Raw genomic sequence first — 26514 nt, 5'->3', positions numbered from 1 at the left:
ACGCCCACAAAGTAACTTACCTGAGTATTTCTATGTTTCTCTATACTTCTACTTTGTTACATTTCAGATGGAAATAGTTTCCCTTTTACTCCACTTCGTTTTATATGATAACAATAGTATTAAGTATTAATACAAAATATATAACCAACAGCATCATGCATTATTAGAGGTAGAGAGGGGGGGATTCACAAGTTATAACAAAATACGATTATCTCATCTCATCTCATCTCATCTTCATCCGCTTATCCGGGGTTGGGTCGCGGGGGCAGCAGCTTTAGCAGGGGACCCCAAACTTCCCTTTCCCGGGCCACATTAACCAGCTCTAACTGGGGGATCCTGAGGCGTTCCCGGGCCAGTGTGGAGATATAATCTCTCCACCTGGTCCTGGGTCTTCTCCGTAGCCTCCTCCCAGCTGGATGTGCCTGGAACACCTCCCTAGGGAGGCGCCCAGGGGGCATCCTTACTAGATGCCCGAACCTAGCCACACCTTAAGCAGCTCCAACAATAAAATAATGCAATTGTAATAATTTAATACACATTATTCTGAAATTGGCCATGCTACATAATGCCTTTACATTGGCACTTTAAGTAACCCCTGTGTACCTTTACTTCTGCATATCAACACTTTGGTATTATTCCTTTACTAAGCGACCTGAGCACACGGGTCTGTCCATATACTTTTGGCCTACAGTGCATCGCCAGCAGCTGTGGTCGTGGGGGAAAGGGCGTGTACCAGCTCGACCAATGACAAACCTTTGCAAAAAATATAAAGAACACGCGGCAACTCTTTGCAACATAATGAAACAAAAATGAAAAACAATATACCAATAGAATAGAACATGGAAGCACTGAACAGAGAATTAAAAACAACTTTATTTTCAAGTTTTTTTCCCCCCACAACTATAATGATGTCATCAGTGCGCGACGACACCAGGGAAGAGATTTACATGAGTTCTTCACAGAGAAAAAACCATGACAACAACTTTAAAGAAAGCTTTAAAAACCCACTTTGGCTTCGACAACTTTCGGTCTCAGATACAGGAAGATGTTGTCAAAGCAGTCGTCAAAGGTGAGTCATTTATCCGCTGTGGAAGATTACCTACGCTAGTTATTAGCAGACATTAGCTCGTAGCCATAGCAACTTAACCGGCGTTTCTGTTCGTGTTTTAACACGACACTCAGTTTGAATGATCTCTTACATGTAGTGTTGTCAGAGACAGATAACGTTACACTGTTGTTGTCTCCCTGCAGGTGACAGGGATGTGTTTGTGTGCATGCCCACTGGAGCAGGGAAGTCCCTCTGTTACCAGCTGCCTGCAGTCCAGGCTGAGGGCATTACTCTGGTTATATCCCCGCTAATCGCTCTCATTCAGGTCAGTGTCACAGGTTGGGCTGCTCCAATGCAACCCCCTGTATGCAGTCTCAATTATGTGTTAAAGGGGGCGTGCTATTATTATTATTTTTTTTATGTTGTGCTTATTTTCAGGTTCATATTTGTATTTTGGGTTTCTACAAGAGCATGTTTACATCTTTTAATGTAAAAAAAAAAACATGCATATTTTCCCTCATACTGTCTGTCTGAATATACCTGTATGAAAATCTTTGTTTTCCTGGGTCCAGACCTTGGAAACTGCCCACTCAACAGAGTTGACTGATTCCTCTGGAGTGTAACTCCACTGAAGCACCTGTCTCTTTAAGCACCCCCTCCTCAAAATGCTCGTGTCTGCTCTGGTTGGTCAGTGTAAATATCCAATGTTAGCAAAAGAAAATATTAATACATTATGCACATATGACTTTTCACCCATCCACATGACGTTCACTACACTGTCAAGCGACACCTCCCGTACTTAGGAGAAAGGAAGTGTATGCCATTTTGAGTTGTAAACTTAAACGTATCCCAGTTTATTTCCTGTTGCAGTTCTTGTGAATGACATCAGCTGACAGGATGTTATCCAGGAATAAGGCTGTTGCCTAGCAATGGAATTTTAAAGGTCTATAGAGAATCCCTGACCAGGCTGCCGGACGGAAAATTGCGCTCATTCAATCTATTCAATATCCTTTGGCGCATACGGCAAAAAGTTTTTTTGGGCTTCCGAGTGTTATTCCATGATATGCGGCCCACTGAATATGTGCAGTAGTGTGCCTCCTGCTGGCCCAGACGGCAAGTTCCCGCTAGGCTCATAGACTTTAAATTGGGATGATGTCGCAGGTTTTCTGGGCTTGAGGAAAGTTTTACGAACATAAAAAAGTCCATGGATTCAAAATTCATACTAGAAACAGTCATAATAGACCTTGCTTGCAGTTCGAGGTGTCCTGTCAACAGTTTTACAAACGTCTCTTTTACAGTGGTGGCCTATGGAGAAAATCTGCACTGTAGCAGCACCTTCTACCAATATAGTAGTACAGTTGTGACATCACAACCTTACAGAAGTCCTCGAGGCTCATTTTAAAGGTGCAGTTTCTGAATTCAGGATTTGTTCATTTCTCCGGGGATTGAGTGTTTTAATACTTTCACAGTATTTATATAGCGCTTAGACCTGCTTTATAATAAAAAGACTTGGAAATCTCACCTTTTACATTATGGGACCTTTAACCCCTTCCCGTCTCTCTCCCCAGGACCAAGTGGACCGCCTGAAGAGTCTGAACATCCCCGCCTGCTCCATCAACTCCAAGCTCCCAGCAGGCGAGCGCCGTCTGATCCTGGCTGACTTGGGGAGCAGCAGCCCCAAGCTGAAGCTGCTCTACATCACTCCGGAGATGGTGGCCTCTCCCTCCTTTCAGCCCTGCCTGACGGGGCTGTGCTCACGCGGCCTGCTGTCTTACCTGGCCGTGGACGAGGCTCACTGCGTCTCTCAGTGGGGACACGATTTTAGGCCAGACTACCTCAAACTGGGAGAGCTGCGTGGTCGCTTGCCGGGGGTTCCCTGTTTGGCCCTGACCGCGACGGCGCCCAAGAATGTACAAGAGGACATTATTCAGTCCCTAAGGCTGCGCACGCCACTGTCTTATGTAACACCTGTCTTCCGCAGTAATTTGCACTATGATGTGATCTTCAGGGAGCTGCTGCCAAATCCTTACGACCACCTCTACGCCTTTATCCAGAAGGCACTGGCTCTGGACAGCGGCTCCAATGGACAGGTTGGGATTGTTTGTGTGCTCGTTTTCTCTGAATAATATATGCAAGCCCTTATTCTTATATTATACCACAAAAGCTTGTTTGGGTAAAGTCAGATGGCTGAGAGGACTACTCTAGGACTAATCAGACAATTAATAGGGCAGAAGGAGACAAAGATATATCTGAGCAACAAATTAATAAGAATATAATACATCAGCAGTCATAGATAAAATAAAATGGAAGCCTAACATCAAAATGTGTGCAGATCTTAATAGGAACAGGTTCTTGTTTCAGTGTCAAGTGGACAATAAATCCTTTAATGAGCTGGAAGTAACAGGCGACCTGCTTTGGATCACATAAGATAAGCTGAATGTACTATGGACTAACTAACATAAACCTGCTCAATCTGACCAGTGAGATGACCGCAGAGGGCCCAAAGAAAAACAGGTTCCCAAAATATTTAGAGCCCAACTGCATTGTACTTTAGTGCTGATCGAAGGCCACTTAGGCTTTTCTGGAGTGGAAATCAAAATCCAAGTTCCAATAGTATCCCCCTTTAATGCAACACTGTTTAAATAATGTTATACTTTTGGATTGCTAAACTATTTCAAATGTAAAAAATACATTTGATGTCTGAATTATACTGGGTTTTTGTCTCAGTATCATCAGTAAAATCAGTATAACAAGTGATTCCAAACTTTTGTCAGTGTATACTTAAATGATAGTCAAAGAACACATCATTTGAAAGGATAGTAACAGACATATCCAAAGCCTAAAGTCTTCACTGTGTTCCTCTGTGTTCTTATATGCATGGCAGAAATAACAGGCCGTAGAGTGCAGTAATTAACCAGTCAGAATCCAGTATTCAACAAAGCTGTGAAATGATAGCTGATATTTTCCCCTTGAACATGAGTACCCTGGTTCCTTTAACCTATGTAATGCTTCTGAATAGGGTTGTGGGATTGTGTACTGTCGGACCAGGGAAGGCTGTGAAACAGTGGCTCACCAGCTGACCAAGCTAGGAGTCTTGGCCAAACCGTATCATGCAGGTTAGAACCCCCCACCCATGTACAGTATGTGTAGAATTGTAGAACACAAGATTTTGACTTTTGCTTTTACACTGAAGGTCTGAAGGCAGGAGATCGCACAGATGCCCAGAATGAGTGGATGCAGGGGAAGGTGCTGGTTATTGTAGCCACCATCAGCTTCGGTATGGGAGTGGACAAGGCTAATGTCCGGTGAGGCAACAAGGTTTTTCTGTATCATTTTTGTATAGGCTACAGAATTTAAGTTGCAATCGCTGATGCTTCCGTTTAATCCCGCAGGTTTGTAGCTCACTGGAACCTCGCCAAGTCCCTGGCCAGTTACTACCAAGAGTCGGGGCGAGCTGGGAGAGACGGACTGCCCTCCTCCTGTCGCACATACTACTCCCCGAAAGATAAGGAGCAGATTAACTTCCTCATCCGCCAGGAGGTTGCCCGCAAACAGGTCAGCGCAATAACAAAGAAATTAATGAATGAAAAGAGCTGATCTGAAACTCAGGTTTGTGAACATTTTGTATCCTTGTCTACAGGCAAAACGTGGCTCTGCGAAGGAGACCGACAAAACAGCCATTACAGACTTTGATGCCATGGTGTCATTCTGTGCACAAGAAGCGTAAGTAAAACATTCACATTTTTTGCAAGGCACTTTTTAGGTTTTGGGGTTGTCTGTCCGTCCCATTCTTGCGAACACGATCTCTCAGATGTGGCACAAATTTCAAGAATTCCTACGCTACTTGTGACAACATTTCAAACAAATGTCTAATAGGATCTCCGGAATCTTCTGTGCTGGCGGGTTGAAGATGTGTGTGAAGCAGCCACGTTTCACCAAAAAACACTATGTAATACCTTTTTTATTAAATTCCTTCAAAGCCTCCACTTCATGTGTTATGTAAGTCTGGGCAGTTTGGATGTAAACTAACTTGACTGGTTGGCGGAGGCATACAACGGCAAGGCGGTAATTTTAGTTGTTTATTGGGTACAAAAGTGTAGTGAAAGCATCACATGATTACATGAAGTCTCCACATGCATGCACGTAATATAACATGTAGATCTATACTTTTCAACACAACTGTCATTACACGCTGTGCTTTTCAAAACAAAATCATAGTCCATTTCAGTTTGTGTACAGCAGAGGGCAGACTTGATCTCTGTTTTATGCTGTTGTGAAGTATGTTAAGGAACACATTCAGGGTTAAACACAGCTTCTCCCCGAGGAGGATCTTACCCATCTCTAAGTCTGACCGACAGTTCAACCCTAAGAATGACACATAGTTATTATTAGTAAAACATTAACAAACCAATTTGGCTGTCCCCTTCATATCTCACTGTGAAACTCACAGCAGTTTTTTTTCCCTGCGCATTTTATAGCTCGTATTTCATGTTTTTGCCTGCTCTATTAAAGTCAATGGGTTTCCTCAGGTAAGAAACCTTGTTGTTGCCACAGGGATGCTCCAAGGAATGTAGAATCTCCAGAAAACTGGGCAGTTTAAGCAGTTTTGTTTGGCAGCCAGTCAGGACATCCTTCTGTGTTTGACAGGTGTTATATTGTTCAAGGGTTGGGCTCCGCTAGAGCCACTTAACACACCCTTTATGAAGCTTTGTCGCTCACCGAAATGTCTGGAATAGAAATTACCATCAATGGAGCTTTCATTCTCTCTTAAGAAACTCTTAAAGTCCTATATTTTGCTTATTTTCAGGTTCATACTGGTTTTTCGGTTTCTACTGGAGCATGTTCACATGCTTTAATGTTAAAATCCACATTATTTTTCCCATACGGTCTGTCTGAATATACCTGTTCTCACCCTCCGTCTGAAACGCTCAGTTTTATCTCTTTATCTATAAGCCCCCCTCCTGAAAGAGAACAGTCTGCTCTGTCAGCGTTTCTGTGTCTTCCTAATCTGTGCTCTCCTCCTGCATAAAGGCCCGGCACTATATAGAAAAGTTTTGACATCACAGAAGTCCTGACGGCTTGTTTAAAGGCACAGTTTCTGAATACGGGCTGTGTGCATTTCTCTGTGGATTTTGCGTTAGGTACTTGCAGAGTATTTATATAGCACCTCAACCTGCTTTATAATCTCAATTTTTTACAAAATGGGGCCTTTAAGTATTCATTATGCCTGAGAAAGCCGCAGAGAAAGCCTGTTGTTGTGTTTGGGGGACGTTTTGTAACATCTCCTGTTCCTTGTGGGGAGCACATTTTGCTCAAATGTTTGATCCCTTCGTCTTTGTAGTGGTTTTACGACAGCAGCAGCAGCAGGTCACGCAGGTTAGCACCGTCATGAGCAGGACCACCACTGCGGGAGAGCAGATAGATACAGCATCATGACCAGCTCACTTCTAAAAGGAATTCAGAAATGACTGCTAATAGAAAGTAGCGACTCACAGATGAAGGTTAAGATGATGAAGAAAGCTCCAAGCTCTATAGGGTCGCCTTTGGACAGACCCTGCAGCTTGACCCATATCTTGTTCAGGATGCTCAGCGTCTCCTCTCCGGCATCCATCCTGGCAAGGTGGAAGCGTTTACAATGTAAAGGTCACGTTTGGTTTACACAGTGTCTCTCATTTGTTTGCCTCCCTTCAGTGTCACCAGGATGTGAACTCCGGCTGCTTGTTACAGGCACCCTCTGTGGTTGTGGGTGACAATGATGGTGTGACAACACAAGCGCATAACTTTAAGCTTTTTGTTTACAAACATGATAAAGAGCTGTTTAACACTTTCTCAATGTGTAGGTTTCCCTTTTAAGAGAAAGCGGGAGAATGACAGTGTTTGGAGTTCCACTGCCTGGGTGTGCACAGATGTTAAGCATGTGGTTTTTGTAGTGCAGAGTGAATCTGTTTGCCAGAGTAATGATTCAGTGGGTGGTGCTGGTGGTTCAGGATAACTAACAGGTTAACTCCTGCAAAGCTTTCTGTAAACCAACATAACTAAGGAACAAAAACAGGGTCCTTCTCCGTGTTCAGCTGTTGAACGAAAGGCTCTCCGGGCACCTGTGTTTAATGTGTGCAAACTGTAATGTGTGTCGTACCAAGTGTCAAGTTATTCGGGATTTACTGTCGACTGTGTTTTTGTGCTGTAAAGTAAAAAACAAAATAGCACTGGGTGTGACAGTCTGTGGGTTCAGCTCTTTGTTGGTTTTGCTTACAAAGTAGTACAAACACTTTATTATAGCATATAGTTCATTGCATTTTTAAAGGAAGTGTTTGATATATGGGGAACTATGCTTCATTATTTTTTGTTGGGAGTTAGATGAGAAGATTGATACCACTGTCACGTCTGCGTAACACGTAGCTAGCTGGAGCCGGCAGCAAGCTTGCTTAGCTTAGCTTAGTACTAAACATTAAAACGCACTATTTCACAAACCGTCTAAAATATTAGTCTGAGGTTTTCATTTTTTTTGGTCCCCAAAATACTAGGGCTTTTGGACTGTGTTGCATTACTCTATACTCAAGGTAAACTTATTGTCCCCATTGTATCCTTAATAGCACCTTTCAGTTAACTATTTTGCTTGCTAGCAAAGGGTTGGTAAACAACTTGACCATGAAGCTGAATCAGCACCTCTATAAAGCAGTTTAAGCACACATTATTATATTTTTAATTCAATAAACGCTGCATATTATAACATTCATGAAGACTTATTGCAGGGCTGTTTTACCGCATATCTAATACTCTGGCAGCTGAGGGCTACTGGATGTTTTCATGCTATTTCGCGCATCAGAGCATTCCCTTCGTGCCAATTTTAGAGCAACAGAATTCACATGAAAGAAAGTTTGAGAATTTTGGAACATGCAGATATCAAACCAGAGGCTGTTATCACTTTAGAAAGTTGCCTAGTTAGTTAGCTGGTGTGGCAGATGAGCCTGGCTGATAAAGGATATCTCTTCCCAGTCAGTGCTCGGTGGGTGTTAATTTAAGATCCTGTTTGAATATCAAATTTAATATATCTTGGTTTCAGCCGGCTAACACTAGCTAATGTTAGCATGCTTGCTAATGTGGATGAATTGCTAGTAGCTAGCTAACATAGCAAAATACTTCCAATCGAAGTTTGTGATCTGGCTGGCTCCCCACTTGTAAATTACTTCATCAGCTAAGGTTACGAAGCAACTACGCAGATCTACGCAGCGTAGCTAAGTTACAGCTAGCTGGTTACCCTTTGCTGCAGTTCACTGTTGCTAATAATAAGGGTTTTCTGAGCATTACACAGAGAACCTTTAACTTTGCAAGATGAGGCATTTATGCTGCTCTTGTGGTGTCAGAATAATTGGAAAAATTAGTTCCAGACTGAAAATTCAAACCGCATTAACATTGTGAGAAAAGGCACTATCTGAGTGCCCTCCTAGCTATATATTTGTTCAAACAATAAGAACCTCCTTAGACAACCTGCTGCCAAAATGCCACTGTTTTAACTAGAGTTACATTTGGCAATGTAAGTTTGCACCGAACAAGTCTGTATTTCTGAACAAATACTTCACATTCTTCTGAACCTGGAGTATTTCTCAGGTGCTTTTCCTCTCAAACTGCACAGAAGCAGACACACTCACGGTGAAAGGCACTTACCTGTGAGAGTCTCTTGTTTTCACACGCTCAGCCCAGCCCAGACTGACTGGCAAAAATGACAAAACAGAAGTGAGCAGACCAGTAGAGGAGGAGACAGATGTATATTACCTGTCGTCCCCAGAGGACTTACCTGTTGAGAGTTTTGTTTGTCAGAGTTTGTTGTTGAAACGTGCAGTACGTAACCCAGAGGACGAAACCAGCAGATGGAGATAAGCAGCCAGGTTGAGATTAAGGTTAGGAAGGATAATTCCTCAGGTACTGATGATACTCTGCATGTGGAGTGGAGGAAAAGTGAGTTGACACAAGAAATCCCTTTTATGCTCCTCCTTATCTTTCTCTTCTTTGGTCCTAAGGTTTCTTGCTCTTCTCTTGTAATGCGTGTTATTTGATTGCATAGTAGTTGCTCTGCTGTGCCATTTAAATGTGCGCCTCACTTAAGCTCGTCTGCCTCCGAGGCTGTTTTCTCTTTGGCAGTCCTCCGTGGGAGTGACTGTTGCTTCACAGAGTCTTTGTGTGCCTGTCTGCCTTTCCCCACCTCCTTTGGTGAAGCTGCTCCTCTCTCTTTCGTGGCTGTGGAGACAGTGTTTCCATTTCCAGCAAGGTAGTAAGAATGTTGTTGAAGTGGCTCATCTAATGGGCTGCCCTAAACACAGAGAGTGTGTTTGTGTGTGTGCGTGTGTGTGCGTGTGTGTGTGTGTGTGCGTGTGTGTGTTGGCTGTTGCATAATACTGGATGTGATACAGAAGTGTGAGGCCTTTTTCTAAACATTTTTTTTTTGCAACAATCACACATAAAGCTCAGTTTTTAATAAGAATTGTACCGTGTCCCAAAAAAAAAATGAAACTGTAAGAAGATGAAACTTCTTATTTCACAAATCCAGATGTAATTTGCTCTAGTGTTCAGTACATGAAGAAGTATTAAAGTCAACACCAAGGATAACAACCGCGTCTGTTAGCTGTGTAATCGGCAGCCAACTTTATTTTTTTATTTCATGGGACCTGGAAGGACTGTTCGACATATAAAAGAACAGAAACATTGATCATTGTACTGTGTGATGGTTACACAATAGCATATAGATCAATGATGCACTTTGGTCTGTGTATGATGGAGAGATGTTTGCTGTGTACTCAAAAACATCATCAGGCTGGCAGACTCTCATATGTAACCGACTTCAGACTGTATGAATGTATGCACTAGTTAGTAATAAGGACTGTCTCTTACCTTTCCACCAGTTGTCGCCATGCCACCATCTCCAAGTTCTTTGGAAACAAGACGCCAAACTGTGCAGGTGCCTGTGACTTCTGCCGTAACCCCAAAGTTGTGCGTGCCCAGCTGGAGAGGGCGGCCACCCTGAGCACCAAGACTGCAGCTCAGAGCAGAGAGCCCACCGGACCGTTCGGTTTCCAGCCGGGCCTTTATGCGGGAGGAAAGAAGGGCTACGGCTTTGAAAGGCAGGAGAACTTTAGTGACTGTTGTGCTGCTTGGATTCACTTGTAATGTAAAGTAGTGAACCTGTAGATTTGACACTGACATTGCATCTTGCAGGTTTGATGAAGAGGGTGCCGGAAGTAGTGAAGATGATGGCACACAGAGGAAAAAGGAATTTTCAGACCTCTTCAAGAAGCAGATGAACATGCGGAAGGTGAATCGTCAAAAGAAAAACAACTCCACGCAGTGTTTGTGTTGTGTTTTTAGTGCATCTGTTGGCCAGCTGTTGGCAAGAGGAAGGCAGGGGCCGTTGAGCCCCTTGTAAGTGAGGATGGTGGTAAATCGCTCCCATATGTTCAGTGGAATTTGGCACAATATTGAAGTAAAACTATTTGCCAACAGGTCCAAGTGGAGCCTGAGCAGTTTCCAACGTCAATAAAAGCAGAAACGCTGTGATTGTAAAATGGTAGAAAGAAACTGACATTACCAACAAATAAGGTGATGATAATAATGATTCAAGATTCAAGATGTTTGTTGTCATATGTTCAGTTAAGATAGACGTCACACTGCACAATGAAATTCTTACTTTGCACATCTCCCTGGTCACAAAGAAAGTAAAAATGAAATTAAAATATATATTTAACTAAACTAGAACTAGAATTTTTAAAATTTAAAATTAACTAAATTATATGCATGTGGTGATGGAAAAGAGGCCATCATCAACCTGATCCCACACCATTCAGAAAGTCATTTAAATCTCTTCACATAGAGATAGATCTACCTGCTAAAAGTGATATGACAGTTTTGAGCATATTCATTTATCATTATCATCATTTATTCTGAAATTGAATAAAATATATTGGAGACAGCTGCTGTGAAAATTTGTCACCACCAAGTTCAAGAGGATCTCAGCTGCTTTTAAAGCCACTGTCAGTCCCATATTGTACTCATTCACAGCTTCATACTTGTATTTTGGTTTTCTTCTAGAACATTTTCACATACTTTAATGTTCAAAAAACACACTTCTTTCTCATACATTCTGTCTCTTTAAGCCCCTGTCCTGAAAAAGCCCAGTCTTCTCTGATTGGTCAGCGTTTCTGGGTCTTCTGTATCTGCACTCTTGGCGTATTTACATATATTCAATTCAATTAAATTCAATTTTATTTATAGTGCCAAATCATAACAAAAGTTATCTCAGGACACTTTACAAACTAGGTAAACACCACACTCTATGACTTATTTATGATAAACATAGACCCAACTATTCCCCCGTAGAGTACGGTGGCAACGAAAACCTTCCCTATAACAGGCAGGAACGTCAGACAGACCCAGCTCTGTGGAGGACGGACATCTGTCTTGATCGGTTGGGGAGAAAGAAAAGGAGAGAGAAAGAGAGAAAAGATGGACAGAGAGAGACAAAGACAGACACAAAGACAGAGACAGACACACGTCCAGTAACTATAATAATATCTATAGTAATGTGAATATGACTTATATGTTATGGCAGTTAATACAGCAGAATAGTAGAAACAAGCACAGCTATGGTTATAAATTATAATAGTAGCAGGAAGCGCCATGCAGGACCACGGCAGCAGGCACCACCACGATCAGCAGAGACCTATACCACCAGTAGCAAGTTGACAGGAAATGTCATAGATAAAAAGAAGAGTAAGGGTTAATTTGGAGTGATATGTTGCAAAGATGGAGGAAATATACCAGTGTGTCACTTGTCTGTACAATGTGCATTGCTTGATAGGAAGTTAGTTTTGTCTTATGACAGAATTAACTTCTGTCTGTGCTCATGTTTCTTCAGGGAACTGACAGTCAGAGGGAAGACTTCCCCCCCCCAGGTAAATATCAATAGAACAATAAGATTGTAAGATAATAAGATTAAGAATGGATATCCGGGCTGACTGTCATATAACCCGTGTATCCTACTGTGTAGATGCTGACTGCCCACTCAGAGAGGCTAGTAGCCAGAGGATCCCCAGACTCACTGTAAAGGTACTCGGGCGTTGCGAACGCATTCCTCATACCTGCTACACTCATTAACACGTCTCCAGGAATTTAGTGACTCATTTGTCATGAGATGTGAAGAAAGGCGGTAGAGCCAATGTTTCAACTGTGCAAGTCTAACACTGTTAATGCCAAAAAAGTGTATGCACATTGCATATACAGTACCTGTAAAAGAAAATGAGACTCCAAGTTTCTGTCCTGCAAACATTTCTTTCAAATCATGTCTTGCTACTGAATCAAAAAAAACCATTTTATTTTAATGCCATGTTTTGACTATGTTATTTTGAATTTAATGGCCACATACGGTATACGTATATTCTATTTCAGGCCAGAGAGCACTGCCTGTCCCTTTTGCAGGAAGCATTATATGGCCACCAGGGGGCAGAAGACTCATTGAAGTAATTATGCCCACACACGCTTCAAACAGCATTCAAACACATTGTGGATTTACTTACTTTCTCTTCCCACAGTAGCTTGACATTGTCTTTTCATGTTTCCTTTGTCTCTCTGCAGTGACACCCTGTCTTTAGCGGTGGATATTGAACATGAGGTCTTCAGGAGCAGCAAGTCCTCCAACTTGTACAAAGCTGCTGTCCTGAAAAAGGTGCTCTGCTCTGCCTGCACAGTTGGTAGCATACAGTAAGATTGGGAAGATAATGCTCCTAACTCATATCTTCTTTTTAAAGGTATCAGAGATGAAGAAAACCGCACCTGAAGAAAAAGGAGTTGGTGTCAAGACCGACAGCAGCAGCAGTGAATCCAGAGAGTCCAAACTCGAAGAGGAAGCACCCTCCTCTTCTTCCTCCTTTTCTGAGGAGCTGCAGGGGTTCACATCTGCATCTGAGGTCTACTCAGTAAGTACCACACACTTGCTTCAGCTAGTTTAGGGATTATGGATTCTTGTGGCTGAGTGTTCAGATATAAAGGTAATCTTTATTTTTTTGAAATTATTCCTTCAGATGAAGCGTAAGAGAGTAGGAGCGGGCCTGAGGGGATCATCCAACCCATTTGTGACCGCTAAAGATTTGCTGAAGAACAAGGGGACAGAGAGCGGCGGATTTTACAACGACAGCTCAGGAGACGCCGGAGACACCACCGCGGACGCATCTTCAACTGTTACGTCGTCGATCAGAGCCAGAGCGAATGCCGTCGCCGCCTCCCTGAACAGCCCGACGAAAGCAGGCAGAGCCATGAGCAGGAAGCAGCAGAAGCTAGCAGATGCGGCAAAGACCACCCGCAACATTTCCCAGTATTTTGCAAAGAAAGAAACAACAGAGAAAAACCAGGAGGAGGCGGAGACGTCGAAGGGACTTGATGCAACGTTATCTCACACCATGGTGGTCGTCGCTCATGAAAGCGATAGTGAGCAGAAACACTCACCTGTCACCGTGGAAGATGTAGAGATGAGTCCTGTGGAGACTCAGGACGTGATCCAGGAAGAAAGTATAAATGAAGCAATAGTTAGAACTGATGTTGATCATGATCATTATAAAGATGAAGAGGAGGAAACGCATAAAACAGAGACGTTGGAGCTGGAGCGGCTTCAAGACACATCTAAAGAGTATATGAAGTCCGCGGCAGAGTAAGACACTAAATGCACCGTTTTAAAGAAAAAGTGAATAACATTTACATTTAAACATTTTTCTCCTCTCACTCAGACAAAACAATCCAGAGGAAGAAGCTAAACCGCCTTTAACAGAAGAGGTTAGTGTCTGTCTTACAGTTCCTATATTGTGCTCATTTTTAGGGTCATGCTTGTATTCTGGGCTTCTAGTAGAACATGTTTACATGCTTTAATTTTCAAAAAAACAATCATTTTTCTCATACTGTCTGTCTGAGTATACCTGTATTCACCCTCTGTCTGAAACGCTCAGTTTTAGCGCCTGTCTCTTTAAGAATCACTTGCAAAAAAAGCCAAGTGTGCTCTGATTGGTCAGCGTTTCCTGGGTCTTCCGCATCTGCACTCGGGCTTCTTAGCACTGACTTCAGTGACCTGGGGAGTAACTGTAACAGCACTCTAGCAGCACTCTTTAACTATATATAGTATACCACGGCAAAAAGAAAAGGAAATCCATGGCACACAAAATAGGATCATTTTCCCCCTATCTTTTTATTAATAACCTTCACACAGTGCTGGCACAGAAAAAAGAATCAGTGAACACATACCAACACACAGTTGGGTTGAAAATCCGATTCCAAATCTGCTTTTATTTATAATTTCACTAATTTCAATACATTGAAAAGTATTTGAGTATGAATACCTTTGGCAACCTAATGACTGATTGCGTGTGTATCCAGTTGACAGATGATATGAAAACAAACCGAGGGTCGTCTCCTCCAGCGAAGCGCAGCTGCCCCGCACAGAGAAGAGTAACCTTCAACCCCAATGTGCAGGAGAGGGCGCTGCTGCCCGTCAATGAGCCACCCAAGCCCGTGACGCTGAAGGAAGCAGCTGATATCGTGGTACACTACCTTAACCCCTTTTACACCCAGGGAAAGTTCGCCACCAAGGTGAGAGAGACAATTATCACTTCATGTCTGCAGAAAAGCTGTGTGATAATGAACTGAATTCTCAGCTATTGTTTTTCTGTGGCCGCAGGAGCTTTTTAAGTCCTTTGCCCGCTACTTATCTCACCTTCTCACGGAGGGGAGGAGTCCGGGGAGAGGCCAGGGTAAGCAGGGCATTAATAATGTGAAAATGTGGGCGCTGCTACATGGGATGGACTCCTCTGTCTCTAACGTTTGTCTTTATGTCCACAGTTAAAGCAGAAGCCAAAGCTCTCATCAAGAAGTTCTTCAGCAAAGTCAAGCAGTGTGAGAGCGAGGCAGAGTGGATGCACCTGAAAAGACTGCACAGCTCTAAAACCACAGAGAACAAGGAATAAAGTGAAGTGGAAATTTAGCCATTTTTAGGACAAAATCCTTCCTCTTTGTCAGTGCCTAAGCTTCTCTCCTCCCAGTGAACTCAGGCTTCACCACAAAAGCCTTCTGACCAGATTTATGGTTTATTTGCTGGTAGAGTTCTGCTTTTTTTTCAGGCTGTGTCAATAGTTAAGCCATAACACTTGGGCTGTTACACGCTACGAGAACAGAAGTCAAACTGTGCGTACAAGTGTTTATTGTTCAGCACATTTACTGAAAATTGTGTACACTTTACATTTGTGATGAGCAAAGTAAGGGGCAGCAATTGGCCTTTATTCATTTCCCTGCAGCATCGAACTGTAGTGGTGCGGCACTCTTCTTTTCGAACCAGTCTGCACTTAGATCTCTGCAAGTTGATTTTCATACTGAGCTGAAATGAATGGAAACCAAAGGCCTCTTGGAATAAACCAGACTATCTACAGCCATACTTGCAGCTATGTGACGCTGTACTGCGGTACTTTGAGCGTCGAGCTGAACGCAAAGTACAGCTATGACGGGTGAGAATGACGTTAGTTTTGCAAGTGTTTTGTCTAAAACCTGAAGTTACAGTAGTAAGTAAGGGATCACCAAAGTCATTAGGACTTTTAAATGCATTTACCAAATTCCATGGCAATCTATCAAATAATTATTGAGATATTTCAGTCTGGACTAACCAGGTCGAGCAACAGACAAGCTGACGTATCCATCCATAGAGCCAATGACACGGCTGAAACATCGTCCAAATGGTTGACAGTAATGTGAAGAACGCATAATTTTAAGTACTTGGGGTTAAAACATACAAGAAGACTGGATCAATGTTTTAATATTTGACACAAACCAGACAGTTCTGTGTTGTAGAGGCCTAATAGATATTTTTAATGCTGCTACATATTCTGTCTTTGGCTGCTGAAGAACGACAGGAATGGAAAACAATGATAGATATTGTATGATGAAAAACTGGCCTATTTGTGGTTATTTTATGTTATTTAAAGATGGAAGAAATTCTGTGTTATTTGTGGTTATGTCTCTCGATAAAGCAGAATGTTTTTTCTCTTTTTTTTTGGGGGGGGGGGGGGGGGGGGGGGGTTCCACTGAGGGACATATTCCTTAGTTATAGTGCCTGTCAGGACTGTGAGGAGCCACAGTCTCTGTCCGCTCAGTTAGGAGACAACCCAAAAAATACTGGAAGCACTGATGGACAGCAGCTGAAAGCCATTGTCCATCTCCTCTGTGCTCCTAAATGTTTACAATAAAGTCTATGCTGAATAGGAACAGGCTAACCACAGTGTGAGAGTCTCTCTGTTTGTTAATTCATGAACACAAATGTCTTCAACTGGACAATTATTGGAGCTTTGGGGGGGGGGGGGGGGGGGGGGGGGGGGGGGGGGGGGCTGGAGAAGGAGGAGAGGAGAGGAGACGTCCGTGCCGAGGACGCTGTCAAATAGGCGGTGACGTCACCTCCAGCGGTGGTGCCTTCAGGTCGGCATAGTAACTTACAACTTCCTACATTCAGACAATAAAAAGCTAGGTTGTAAATAGTAAAGCCCATGTTCAGCTGTGAAACAAACATGCTCCTCTGAAAGCCGTGATAATGATGCAGTTTTATAGACTCAAGTGTATAGAACAACTTTATCTGATGACGTGCGATGCTGGCCACTATGCACTTTGTGATCTGTAGCCAGGGGATTGTGTGTTGATGTTATGTTTGTCTAATGCCTGATGCCTCGGATGTCCTTGTATGTGGGAAATAGAAATTGGAGTCTTGTCAGTGGTTGTTTTTATATTGTTGCCGTCACTCTCTGAGAGAAAATGTCCCCAAGGGCACAAATAAATGATCTGTTTCCCACACTCATAATTTTGAAAAATAGCTTCGAGGAAAGACAAAAGAGCAGAAATTAGCCATTGACAGCCTTACTTGGGATAAATATTGACCTCTTTCTTGCTGAATTACCAACATGACAAAGAGAAAGTGCCAGACTTTCTTTGTTTTAATTGGATTGTGCTGTTTCATTTGAAAATGTGTGGGAAATATGCACCACTAAACACGATATTAACTGACATATTCAGGGCATTAAACTGTTATAATGAATTGAGTATTAAACTATAGCGGCCCTGTCTTGAAGAAGTTCTCTGTGTCAGATTCCAGTTTCAAGACCTTAATTATTTAAGTTTTGAGATTCATGTTGCATAAACCTAAACACGGGTGTTATCAAACCACGCAGTAAATTAAGGTAGTAGGCATAGAAAAACTGCATAGCACGGAGAATGAGAGCAGCACCTTATCATATATTTTGGATTACAATAAATACATTTATTATGCTCCATCTTTTTTTTTATCATCCTACAGTGGAGGAGATGAAGCATCTGTTGGGACTAGGTTATCCTAGTGGTTCCTAAACTGTTGGATGTTTTAATGATCTAACATTAAATAAACATGTCAGATTTCAATTTGTGATGGTGGAGTCAGTATTCAAATATTTCTATGCAGCAGTAATAAAACAACCTGTGAAAGGCAGTGCTGCAGTAGCAGGATTTAAGTTAAAGGGGAACTATGCCCATTTAAAAAAAAAAAAAATCATGTATGTTTTTCCCATTGCCTAGGAAAGTTAAATAAATATTCGGGAACTTGAGCTACTGTCTCTTAAAGCAAGAAACCAGAAAAGTGAGTCTCAAACTTGTGAAGCTACTCCATAGACAATGAATGGGAGACTGACTCCTTTTTATACCCAGATGATCTTTATTCTTTGATATTATTGTCAGTTCTGAAGCAGAAAATGTCCCCATATACTCAGTGTCATCTATAGCATTTACCAATTCATCGTCTACGGAGCAGCTTTATATACTTTATACTTTATGACATCACAAATTTAAGGTTTTTAGCTAGTGTTTGGGTCAAGGAGAGAGTTGCACATGTTTACTATTTTTATTTTTTTGGACTGTCTTATACCATAGGAATAACATGTATGAATTTAGAAAATGGGCGTAGTTCCCCTTTAAAGTGCTCACATCCCATGCATCCGACTGCTCTTGAACGCAGCAGCCGCAGCATTCAGCCGCTGAGCGGAGAGCGGGCTGCCAACCTGCGTCTGCAGGGCCCTGCTGCACATCACAGACTGATGAGACAAACGGAAGAAATGTGCCGTGGCACTCTCTCGACCTGCTGCCGATCACGCTGTTTTATTTCGGGCCTGCAGGTGTGAACGGCCCGGTGTGGTCTGGTTCATCTGCAGATGGTTCAAGAAGCAGGTGCGCTGCCGGGATTTGTCTTCAAGTCATTTGTCTCAAAGGGTTACTTGGGGGAGGCTGCGCCGCTGTTTGTTGTCACTTCCGGACGAGCCGCCCCTGAATTGAGCAGATCACATCGCCGGTGAAGAAACAGAAGTTCATCAGTACTGATGCTCCGTGCAGGCAGGATGGAGGAGTTTGTCACCGAGGAAGAGGAGCCGTGGTACGACCAGCGGGACCTGGAGCAAGGTGAGACAATGCTCCTGTCCAGGGTTTGTGTGGGGGTGATGTAACCACAATCACTGTGGTTCTGGGGTGAGATAAATAGATTTATGCAGGAGGGGGTGGATGGAAAGCAGGGAGGAGGTTGCATCCACTGGAAAACGCATTTCACGCAGGAGTGCACGCACTATGAAAACTGTAAACCCATGCCTCTGTCAGTCTCTGCCAATTATGATGATCTTGTCAGTGATGTTTCCCAGAATAGACCTGCTGTCAGACTGAGTCAGTGGTGCCTCTGTTGTATCTGCCTTCTTGCAGTCACATCTTACAGCCCAGCTCTCCTCTCCTGTTTTTTTCTTTTTGTCAAACACTGTTCCCTCTGAAGAATTATGGAGTGGCAGAGAGATTTAAAATCACTGATCATCTGTGGGTAGGCAGTGGCATTATTTAGGGTGTGTGAAGGGGAAAAAAACATGCAGGAACATCACTGAATTCGAGAGATGTGAATCAGCGATTGATTCTGTGGCTGTTTTTCACATCAAAACCGGCCATTAGTCATCCCTGGGACCTTAAAGCGCCCATATCATGCTCATTTTCAGGTTCATACTTGTATTTTGGGTTTCTACCAGAACCTGTCTCTCTTAGACCCCTCCAGAAGTAGTTCCCTGTGCTCTGATTGGTCAGTGTTTCTGGGTTTTTCACATCTGCACTGTCAATGCAGCTGGGGAATGACTGTAAGTGCACTGTAGCAGCACTTTCTACCTATGATGTCACTCACTACATATATATAGAGTAGTGAGGGACATCACAACCATGTAGAAGTCAAACTGATGGTTTGTTTAAATACCGAAAACACACCAAGCATTGGCCGACTGCCGCTGGCCACAATAATTACATTTTCCTGTGGCTGAGAGGCGTGTTCATGTGTTTCAAGCTGGAAGAAAGTCTTTGTAAGCATAGGTCAATCATAGACTGTATAAAAAATGGACGTAGCATACCTGTCGAAGTCCGTTGTCTCAATCGTACTCGCCTACAGGAGTCGCCATCTTGTCTCTTACCAAAAAGGGCATTGGCGTTGGCAGGAGGGAGATACATCCATCTGGCTGACGTATACCTCCGAGGTGAAGTGAGGGCCAGGGGCTAGCTGTCACTCGGGAGGCCACGCCCCTTATTATTAAGGGGATAAACTTTAACCTCCAATAAAATAAAAACTAGCCTGGTATAAAAACATTCACCCCCCTCAGTGTTGTCATGGAGATATGACCTAAACATACAGACTAGAATGTGTTTTTGTACCAGGCCTTAAACAGGTTTAATTATGCTGTGAAAACGGCCTGTTTAACATGGGGGTCAATGAGAAACTGCTCTATTATGAAACCTGCCCCTAGTGGACACTGGACGAACTGAAATTTTTGGCACCTCCGTATTGGATCGACCAGGAAGTTGCTGTTGTCGGGGCTTGAGGTCAATATGTCACAGGAGTCACAGGGTTTGTGATTGGTTGCGGGTTTTTTCTGGCCGCGCATTCGCCGTCGAAGGCAGTCTTTGCCGCTGATTGGTGTGTTTTCGGTGAAAGGCACAGTTACATGTGTGCATTTCTCTGTAGAATGAGCCAGAACCTGAATGAGGTTGAGCGTTTCAATACTTTCACAGTATTGATACAGCACCTGGACCTCATCGCTCTCACTTTTTACAATACGGAACCTTTTTTAAATGAACATGAAAGGCGAAGACAGAAAATCTATCAAAAGTGTGTTAGTTGCTTTTTCACTGATGCATCATGCGGTTAAGTGTGTTATCAGCTCTCTCAGTGGCCGCTGTAATGGATGCACTTTTGTCGACAGTGCATCTCAGAGGAGAGGTGTGTGTCCTGGTGAGTGTGTCCTTCTGCAGCGCCGGCCTCAGCATCACCCCATCTCCTGATTACCTGCTGACCCAGAGAACTAAAGCAGCTTTGTGTCTCATCATCACAGTGAACATAGTCAGAGAGCAGAGAGGCAGGTGGATTCTGATATATGCGTATTATCTAATCTGAGCGTTATTCGGGAAGCTTGAAGTCATTAAGCCCCTGGCTGATCTGATTAGGGAGGCCCAGACGAGACCTCCTTTAGTCGGGATCAGAGATTCCAGGCTTTTGGGGGTCAGATTGGAGGCTTCAAGCTCATGTCGTCATCCTACGCGCGCTAAGTCCCGGCATGGCTTTTGCCCCAGAAATGCTGCTGTTATGCAACAATCTCAGCTGCCAGCTCTGAGATTTGATGACCCCTGTGCTCATTATGATCTGGCAAAACATATGAAGTGTGTGTGGCCAGATGGTGGTGTGGTGATGTCATGTTTGTGCCTGATTAAAGATGCCATGACTTTATTTGTGATGTGACTGTCTCTTTGTGTCATTAGGTGTCTGGCGATTGACGTTTCCTCAGCACAGCCATTTTCGCTTCCCTCATCCATGCACACGATTTTAAAATGACATAACTAAGACTCGCACGTGTCGGCCCTTAGGAACAGAAGAAGAAGGCGCCGTGACTGAGTTGGACCCTTGGGGGGCGGGGGCGGGGGCGGGGGCGAAGGCTCGCTGTGCTCTCTCCTCACACACTCTCACTGAGCTCATTATCACTCGGCGGTTCAGACCAGTGCTCTGTTATCAGTTCTGCATTGTTGAAACAGGAAATTACAGCCCGTCCTGGTCTCCCTTGGCAGCATCGGAGGCAAATGTAACAACGCCTGCGTGTGATATAATGATGCTTGTTAAGTATTTTAGCTACAACAGAGGGATTCCAGCTGCGTACAGTAACACATATAGTCTGTTTCACATCTACGATGATGCTTGTGTGTGTGTGAGAGTTCCTGCCATCGCTCACGCTCGACACTTTGGTGATTAAACGCTGCATTCATGTCCAGTGATGGGTGTCAGTGGCTCTCTCTGTTTCTTCCCGTCTTTCCACTCCTCCACTCCTTTTGTTGTTCTGGGCTCCAAGTATGCAGATCCAGCAGGATTCTCCTCCTCCTACTCACTCCAGCTAGACTTCTTTTCACCGGAGGAGATGAATAATACATGCTTCAAACTGTGTCGTAAAATAACAGCAACTGTGAGGCTGGCGTCTGTGTTGATATCGCTGCTCAGTTATGGCTGCAGGTTTGCATCAAGATGATCCGCAGGGTTAATCATTTTTCTTTCAACGTGTCGTGCTTAGATGCTTTCGATTTAGTTTTAAGGTCGTTTGTTTCATTATGATAAAAGTGGGCTAATAGCAAGAGAAGATTTAAATATGTATCTTCTGATGAATCAAGTAGGGGTCAAATGTTTTACGTGCACCTCAGCTGTGGTGAACTCTGTGCTCACTCTCACCACTCTCTGCTGTTTATACGTCTGTTCTTCTTTCTTGACCGCTTGTCAGACCTGCACTTGGCAGCCGAGCTCGGCAAGACCCTCCTGGAGCGCAACAAGGAGCTGGAGGACTCCCTGCAGCAGATGTATATCAACAATGAAGAGCAAGTGCAAGAGATTGAGGTATTTTTGTCCCACATATTGTAACTCTGCAAGCGTGTCTTTCAGCCTACTGTTATTATTAGTTGTCTCTAAAGTTTTTTGGCTGACGTATCCTTGTCAGATGTAGTCAAGTTTCTTTAAATCCTATATGCAGCCAATAGCGGCCCTTTGTAAGTATAATCATCCGCGGTTCATTTCAGTGCTTTTAATAGCTTACATTTAATAGTAAAGTCGTAACTTGGAGAGCCCCTGATGCCATAAAAAATGTCATTATATAGTTTGTCATAAGAAATTATTTTAAAAAGTCACCGTTTAGCACACCATAAGAAATATGCCAACAAAAAACAACCTAAAAAGTAATAGCAGGTCATGAAAAAGGTCCTAGTATAAATGTATATGTCATAAAATATAGTATGCAATACAAAAGAATAAAAAAAATCATACCCCCTCTATCCCTCTAGTAATACCCTCTATGACTGAAAAATGCCATAGTATAGTATGTCATAAAAAAGTAATAAAAGTCATAGTTTAGCATGTCATAAAAGTAATTTAAAAAGTCATAGTATCGTACGTCATTCAAAAAATAATCATAAAATATAATGTTATAAAAATGAAAACAGTCATAGTATAGTATGCATACATAAGTCATAAAAACACATAGTATGTCATGAAAAGAGTTGTAAAAAGTCATTAAAGTCATAAAAGTCATAGTATAGTATGTCAACAATGTCATAAAAAGGAAAAACGGTCGTAGTATAGTATGTCATACATAAGTCATAAAAAAGTCCTAGTATGTCATGAAAATGTCACAAAAATGTCTCAGTTTAAATGAATTGCCTCCCGGGGACAAATAAAGTTTTTTGAATTGAATTAACATATCATGAAAAGTCATAGTATAATATGTCCTAACAATGTCATAAAATCTACTACGTCATAAATAAAAGTCAGGCATGATGATGATGACACTGTTCTTATTTATTACACATTACACACAGAGGCGAGAAATACGCACACATGCACAAACAAGACACTACACACATGCGTTAAAGATGAAAAATCAAGTTTTTATCCTTGTCATATCTGATATGGTGTTTTATTAAAACATTTTTTTAAAGGCATATCATCAGTGAAGTGAGTAGGCATTTTTAATTATCCATGTCCCATTTCATTACTTTGACTGTTTTGTTTACTCACTGAGCCCAATATTTCAACTTCTCTTCGCTAGATTCCATGTATTCTTTGTCACAGATATATTTCATAAAACAAATTGGAATTTGTGTTTTTTCAAACGGAGATACCTTTACAGTCTCAGTGTGTTACTCAAGTAATTATGCCATGACTGCTTTAGACATGCTATCCTATGACTGATCTAAACATTTTTTGGACATATTATATTTTGACATTTTTTGACTTTACTTTTTTACTTGGCTTATTTTTTGGACATACTTTTCCATGACTTTTCCTGACTTCATTGGCCAGCTGCAGAGGTACCTGGATGGGAATTAATGTGTTAGATGAACAACCTGAAGTTGTATCACACCATTAAAAAAGTAATACTAAAACTAATCTTCAACGTGTCTCTCCTTGCAGTACCTGTCCAAGCAGTTGGAAATGTTGAGGGAGATGAACGAGCAGCACGCAAAGGTGTATGAGCAGCTGGATGTGACCGCCAGGGAGCTGGAGATCACCAATGAGAAACTGGTGCTGGAGAGCAAAGCCTCGCATCAGAAAATAGACAGGTGATCATACGCTGTAGGAAAAATCTGTCGGTAACAAGCACGATGTCACAGATGGCCCTCGTCATCATCACGTAATGTAACGTAGCCCTTTTTAAAGGGATGTTTTTGAAACCGAACGAGCATCAACCAACTGGAGGCTGGTACGTTGATGCGTCATAATACCAGAAAGTAGCTTTGCAATTTAGAACGCTCCGCATTTTTGCTCAAGTTACTATAATTGTTTACAGGCCACCGGCTTCTACCAGGGCAACTATAGAGGACTTAACATTTTTGCTCTCTTTAGCAATTTAAGCATAATCAGGGGATGGAAGTTCTTTACAAATCATATTAGTGGTCTTAAGGCTAAATGGCTGCCTCTGTTCTTTCTGTATATGCTCCTTCACATTCTGCATGTTGTAAGAGAGGCTCACTGTAGCTTTAGGAGAACTCAGCAAAGAGAGACTTAGTCACCTTAACAAGCACTGAAACAAACATTTGTTTGTGTGTGTGTGTGTGTGTGTGTGTGTGTGTGTGTGTGTGTGTGTGTGTGCACAGGTTGACGGGTACCATGGAGACGCTGCAGGCTCAGGTGGACGGCCTGACAGCTCGGGTGGAGGAGCTGCGGACCCTGGAGGAGCTGAGGGTCCGCAGAGAGAAGAAGGAACGCCGCAAGACTGTGCACTCCTTCCCCTGCCTCAAAGAGCTCTGCACTGCGCCAAGGTCTCTAACTGTCAGGAGCTTATTTTCTACTAATTTCTTTGTACATTACGCGTCAGCAAAAAAAAAAGGCATTTGACTGTTCACACAAATTAGTGTGTTGCTATTACTTGCTGGATACAACGCTGATAAACCGATTATTCTCCAGGATACCTGTTGGGTTGATGGAAAGGATTCCCCAGTAGGGCATGCAAAGCTTAAACTCACTAACAACATGTTTGGTCAAACTTTTGAGCGGCTTTTTCACATTTTACCATACCATATAGATTGTTATACAATCAAATGTATGATTAGGGATAAACCTGTCCTGCGCGACACTAACTAGCTTTGCTAAGCAGTGTAGCATTAACTGCCGTCTCTGACTTTAGTGCAATTCCCATTTGTGTTACCTTTAAATGATGTATTTAATTAGAGATTCATCCATTAAACTAGCTCATTAGATAAATTGGACAAGAAAACTTGAGAAGAAATAGAACACCTTTTTGTTTTGTAGATGCTGCGTTTGTCTAAACAGAGCCTTACATTCATATCTAAACCTTTATATAGTCGGTCAAATACTTTAATAATCATCATAAAATGTGTAAGATTAAGGTTTGACATTTTTTGTAAGAGCCTTCCAACGTCAAACCTTGGCTTGTTTCACAATGCCTTTTAAAGAAGTTGAAGTTGGGGTAGTGATTGTGTGATGGTGCAGTACACATAATGATACAATACTTCTGTTTATCAGGTATGAGGATGGTTTCCTGTTGGCCAACCCGGGCAGTGTGGACCTGGCTGAGAGCCGGCCGGTGGATGAGGAGAATGAGCGCCTGAGAGATATAGTCTCTTCCCTGCGCTCAGCTGTGGCCACGGAGCGCTCCCAGAGGGAGGGCGCTGAGCGGGAGTGCTCCACTGTGCTGCACGAGTTTGAGCGTCTGGAGCAGCGTCTCCTAGGAGCAGAGGGCTGCCAGCTGCGGGTCCAGGAGCTCGAGGCTGAGCTCCAGGAGATGCAGCAGCTGAGGAAGTCCAGGGTGTGTCTCATTGGGGGCATGGAAGACGGCCTAGAGGCGCTGCTCAGCAACGGCCCTGAGACGGACACTCCAGAGGAGGGCTTAGGGCCTGAGGAAGGAGGTGAAGGTGGTGCCGGAGATGCAGGGGACACGGGGCAGCAGGGAGGCCCAGTGAGGAAGAGCTGCAGCGACACGGCTCTGAATGCCATCTCAGCCCGCGACGCCTCGGGTAGGCGCCAAGGCAGCTACGCCCTCCACGCCAACGGCGTGCGCAAACGCGGCATGTCCATCCTGCGAGAGGTGGACGAGCAGTACCACGCCCTGCTGGAGAAGTATGAGGAGCTGCTGGGGAAGTGCCGGCGTCACGAGGAGAGCCTCTGCCACGCAGGGGTGCAGACCTCACGGCCCGTCTCCAGAGACGTCTCCATGAAGGAGTACAGCATGGTCTGCGAGGGGCCTTCGACATCTGGGGCTGTCGCTGCCCCTCCCACACCCCCTCAAACTCCCTCCACCCCGGAGGCCCTGGAGGGGATCAGCAGGCAGGTGGAGCAGGTAGACAAGCGTCTCAGCCAGAACACGCCAGAGTACAAAGCGCTGTTCAAAGAGATCTTCTCCCGCTTGCAGAAGACCAAGAGTGACATGAGCTCCTCCACCAAGAGCAAAAAGAGAAACAAATGAGCTGGAGCTACTGATACTACATGCACTGAAAACAGTGACTGTGAATTTACCTCAGTTTCCAAGACTTCTCGTCTTTCATTTGACCACTTATGACTTACTGGGTGGATGGCTGTAGTCATAGAGGCGGGTGATTAATGATGCATATTGTTCGCAGTGAATGGCTGATTGATCTGAAACTGCCACATGTTCGATTTCACTACATGGATGGAAGATCTTTGATGAAATGCCTTTTTTCGGAGTGACCATAACTGACGAATAATCAGAATGGAGGGTTTGGTTTCTGTCTGAGGACGGCCTAGTGTGTGATTTAGTATTTGTTATTGAGATGTACTGATGCAGAAATGATTTAACTATTTTTTTTTTTACATTTATGGACAATAATTAAGCCAAATAATTAATATAAAAAGAGAGAAAAAC

General features: G+C 43.2%; 2 protein-coding genes and 1 long non-coding RNA gene across 3 annotated transcripts; 2 read left to right on the top strand and 1 right to left on the bottom strand.

Annotated features, from left to right (window-relative positions):
* Window positions 1-905: 905 nt before the first annotated feature.
* recql5 (RecQ helicase-like 5) lies at window positions 906-15973 on the top strand (the record flags this gene model as incomplete). The annotated part of the gene is given in 21 exon segments (XM_083931227.1): window positions 906-939; window positions 942-965; window positions 968-1069; window positions 1252-1373; window positions 2617-3138; window positions 4068-4164; window positions 4242-4353; window positions 4441-4603; window positions 4689-4771; window positions 9946-10164; window positions 10259-10355; window positions 11955-11991; window positions 12087-12145; window positions 12485-12555; window positions 12671-12761; window positions 12844-13011; window positions 13117-13739; window positions 13816-13861; window positions 14456-14668; window positions 14757-14829; window positions 14918-15973. Coding segments are annotated over 21 exon segments (3081 nt in total). The 3' UTR covers window positions 15043-15973.
* LOC310959624 lies at window positions 5137-9179 on the bottom strand. Its single transcript, XR_014593576.1, has 4 exons — window positions 8844-9179; window positions 8714-8759; window positions 6542-6660; window positions 5137-6452 (listed from the first exon to the last, which is right to left on the bottom strand). It is a non-coding gene; the product is annotated as an uncharacterized lncRNA (long non-coding RNA).
* Window positions 15974-18453: 2480 nt separating the features above from the next.
* Window positions 18454-26097, top strand: cdr2l (cerebellar degeneration-related protein 2-like; the record flags this gene model as incomplete). The annotated part of the gene is made up of 5 exons (XM_083932045.1): window positions 18454-18532; window positions 21904-22016; window positions 23586-23734; window positions 24269-24433; window positions 25158-26097. 5 exons carry the CDS (start codon window positions 18454-18456, stop codon window positions 26095-26097), a joined length of 1446 nt encoding a protein of 481 aa, XP_083788171.1.
* Between the last annotated feature and the right edge of the window lie 417 nt (window positions 26098-26514).

Source organism: Echiichthys vipera (assembly GCF_963691815.1).
Source record: "Echiichthys vipera genome assembly, chromosome: 17".
NCBI classification, from domain to species: domain Eukaryota; kingdom Metazoa; phylum Chordata; class Actinopteri; order Perciformes; family Trachinidae; genus Echiichthys; species Echiichthys vipera.
Note: the sequence above shows the minus strand (reverse complement) of the source record. Positions and strands in the feature narration are given on the sequence as shown.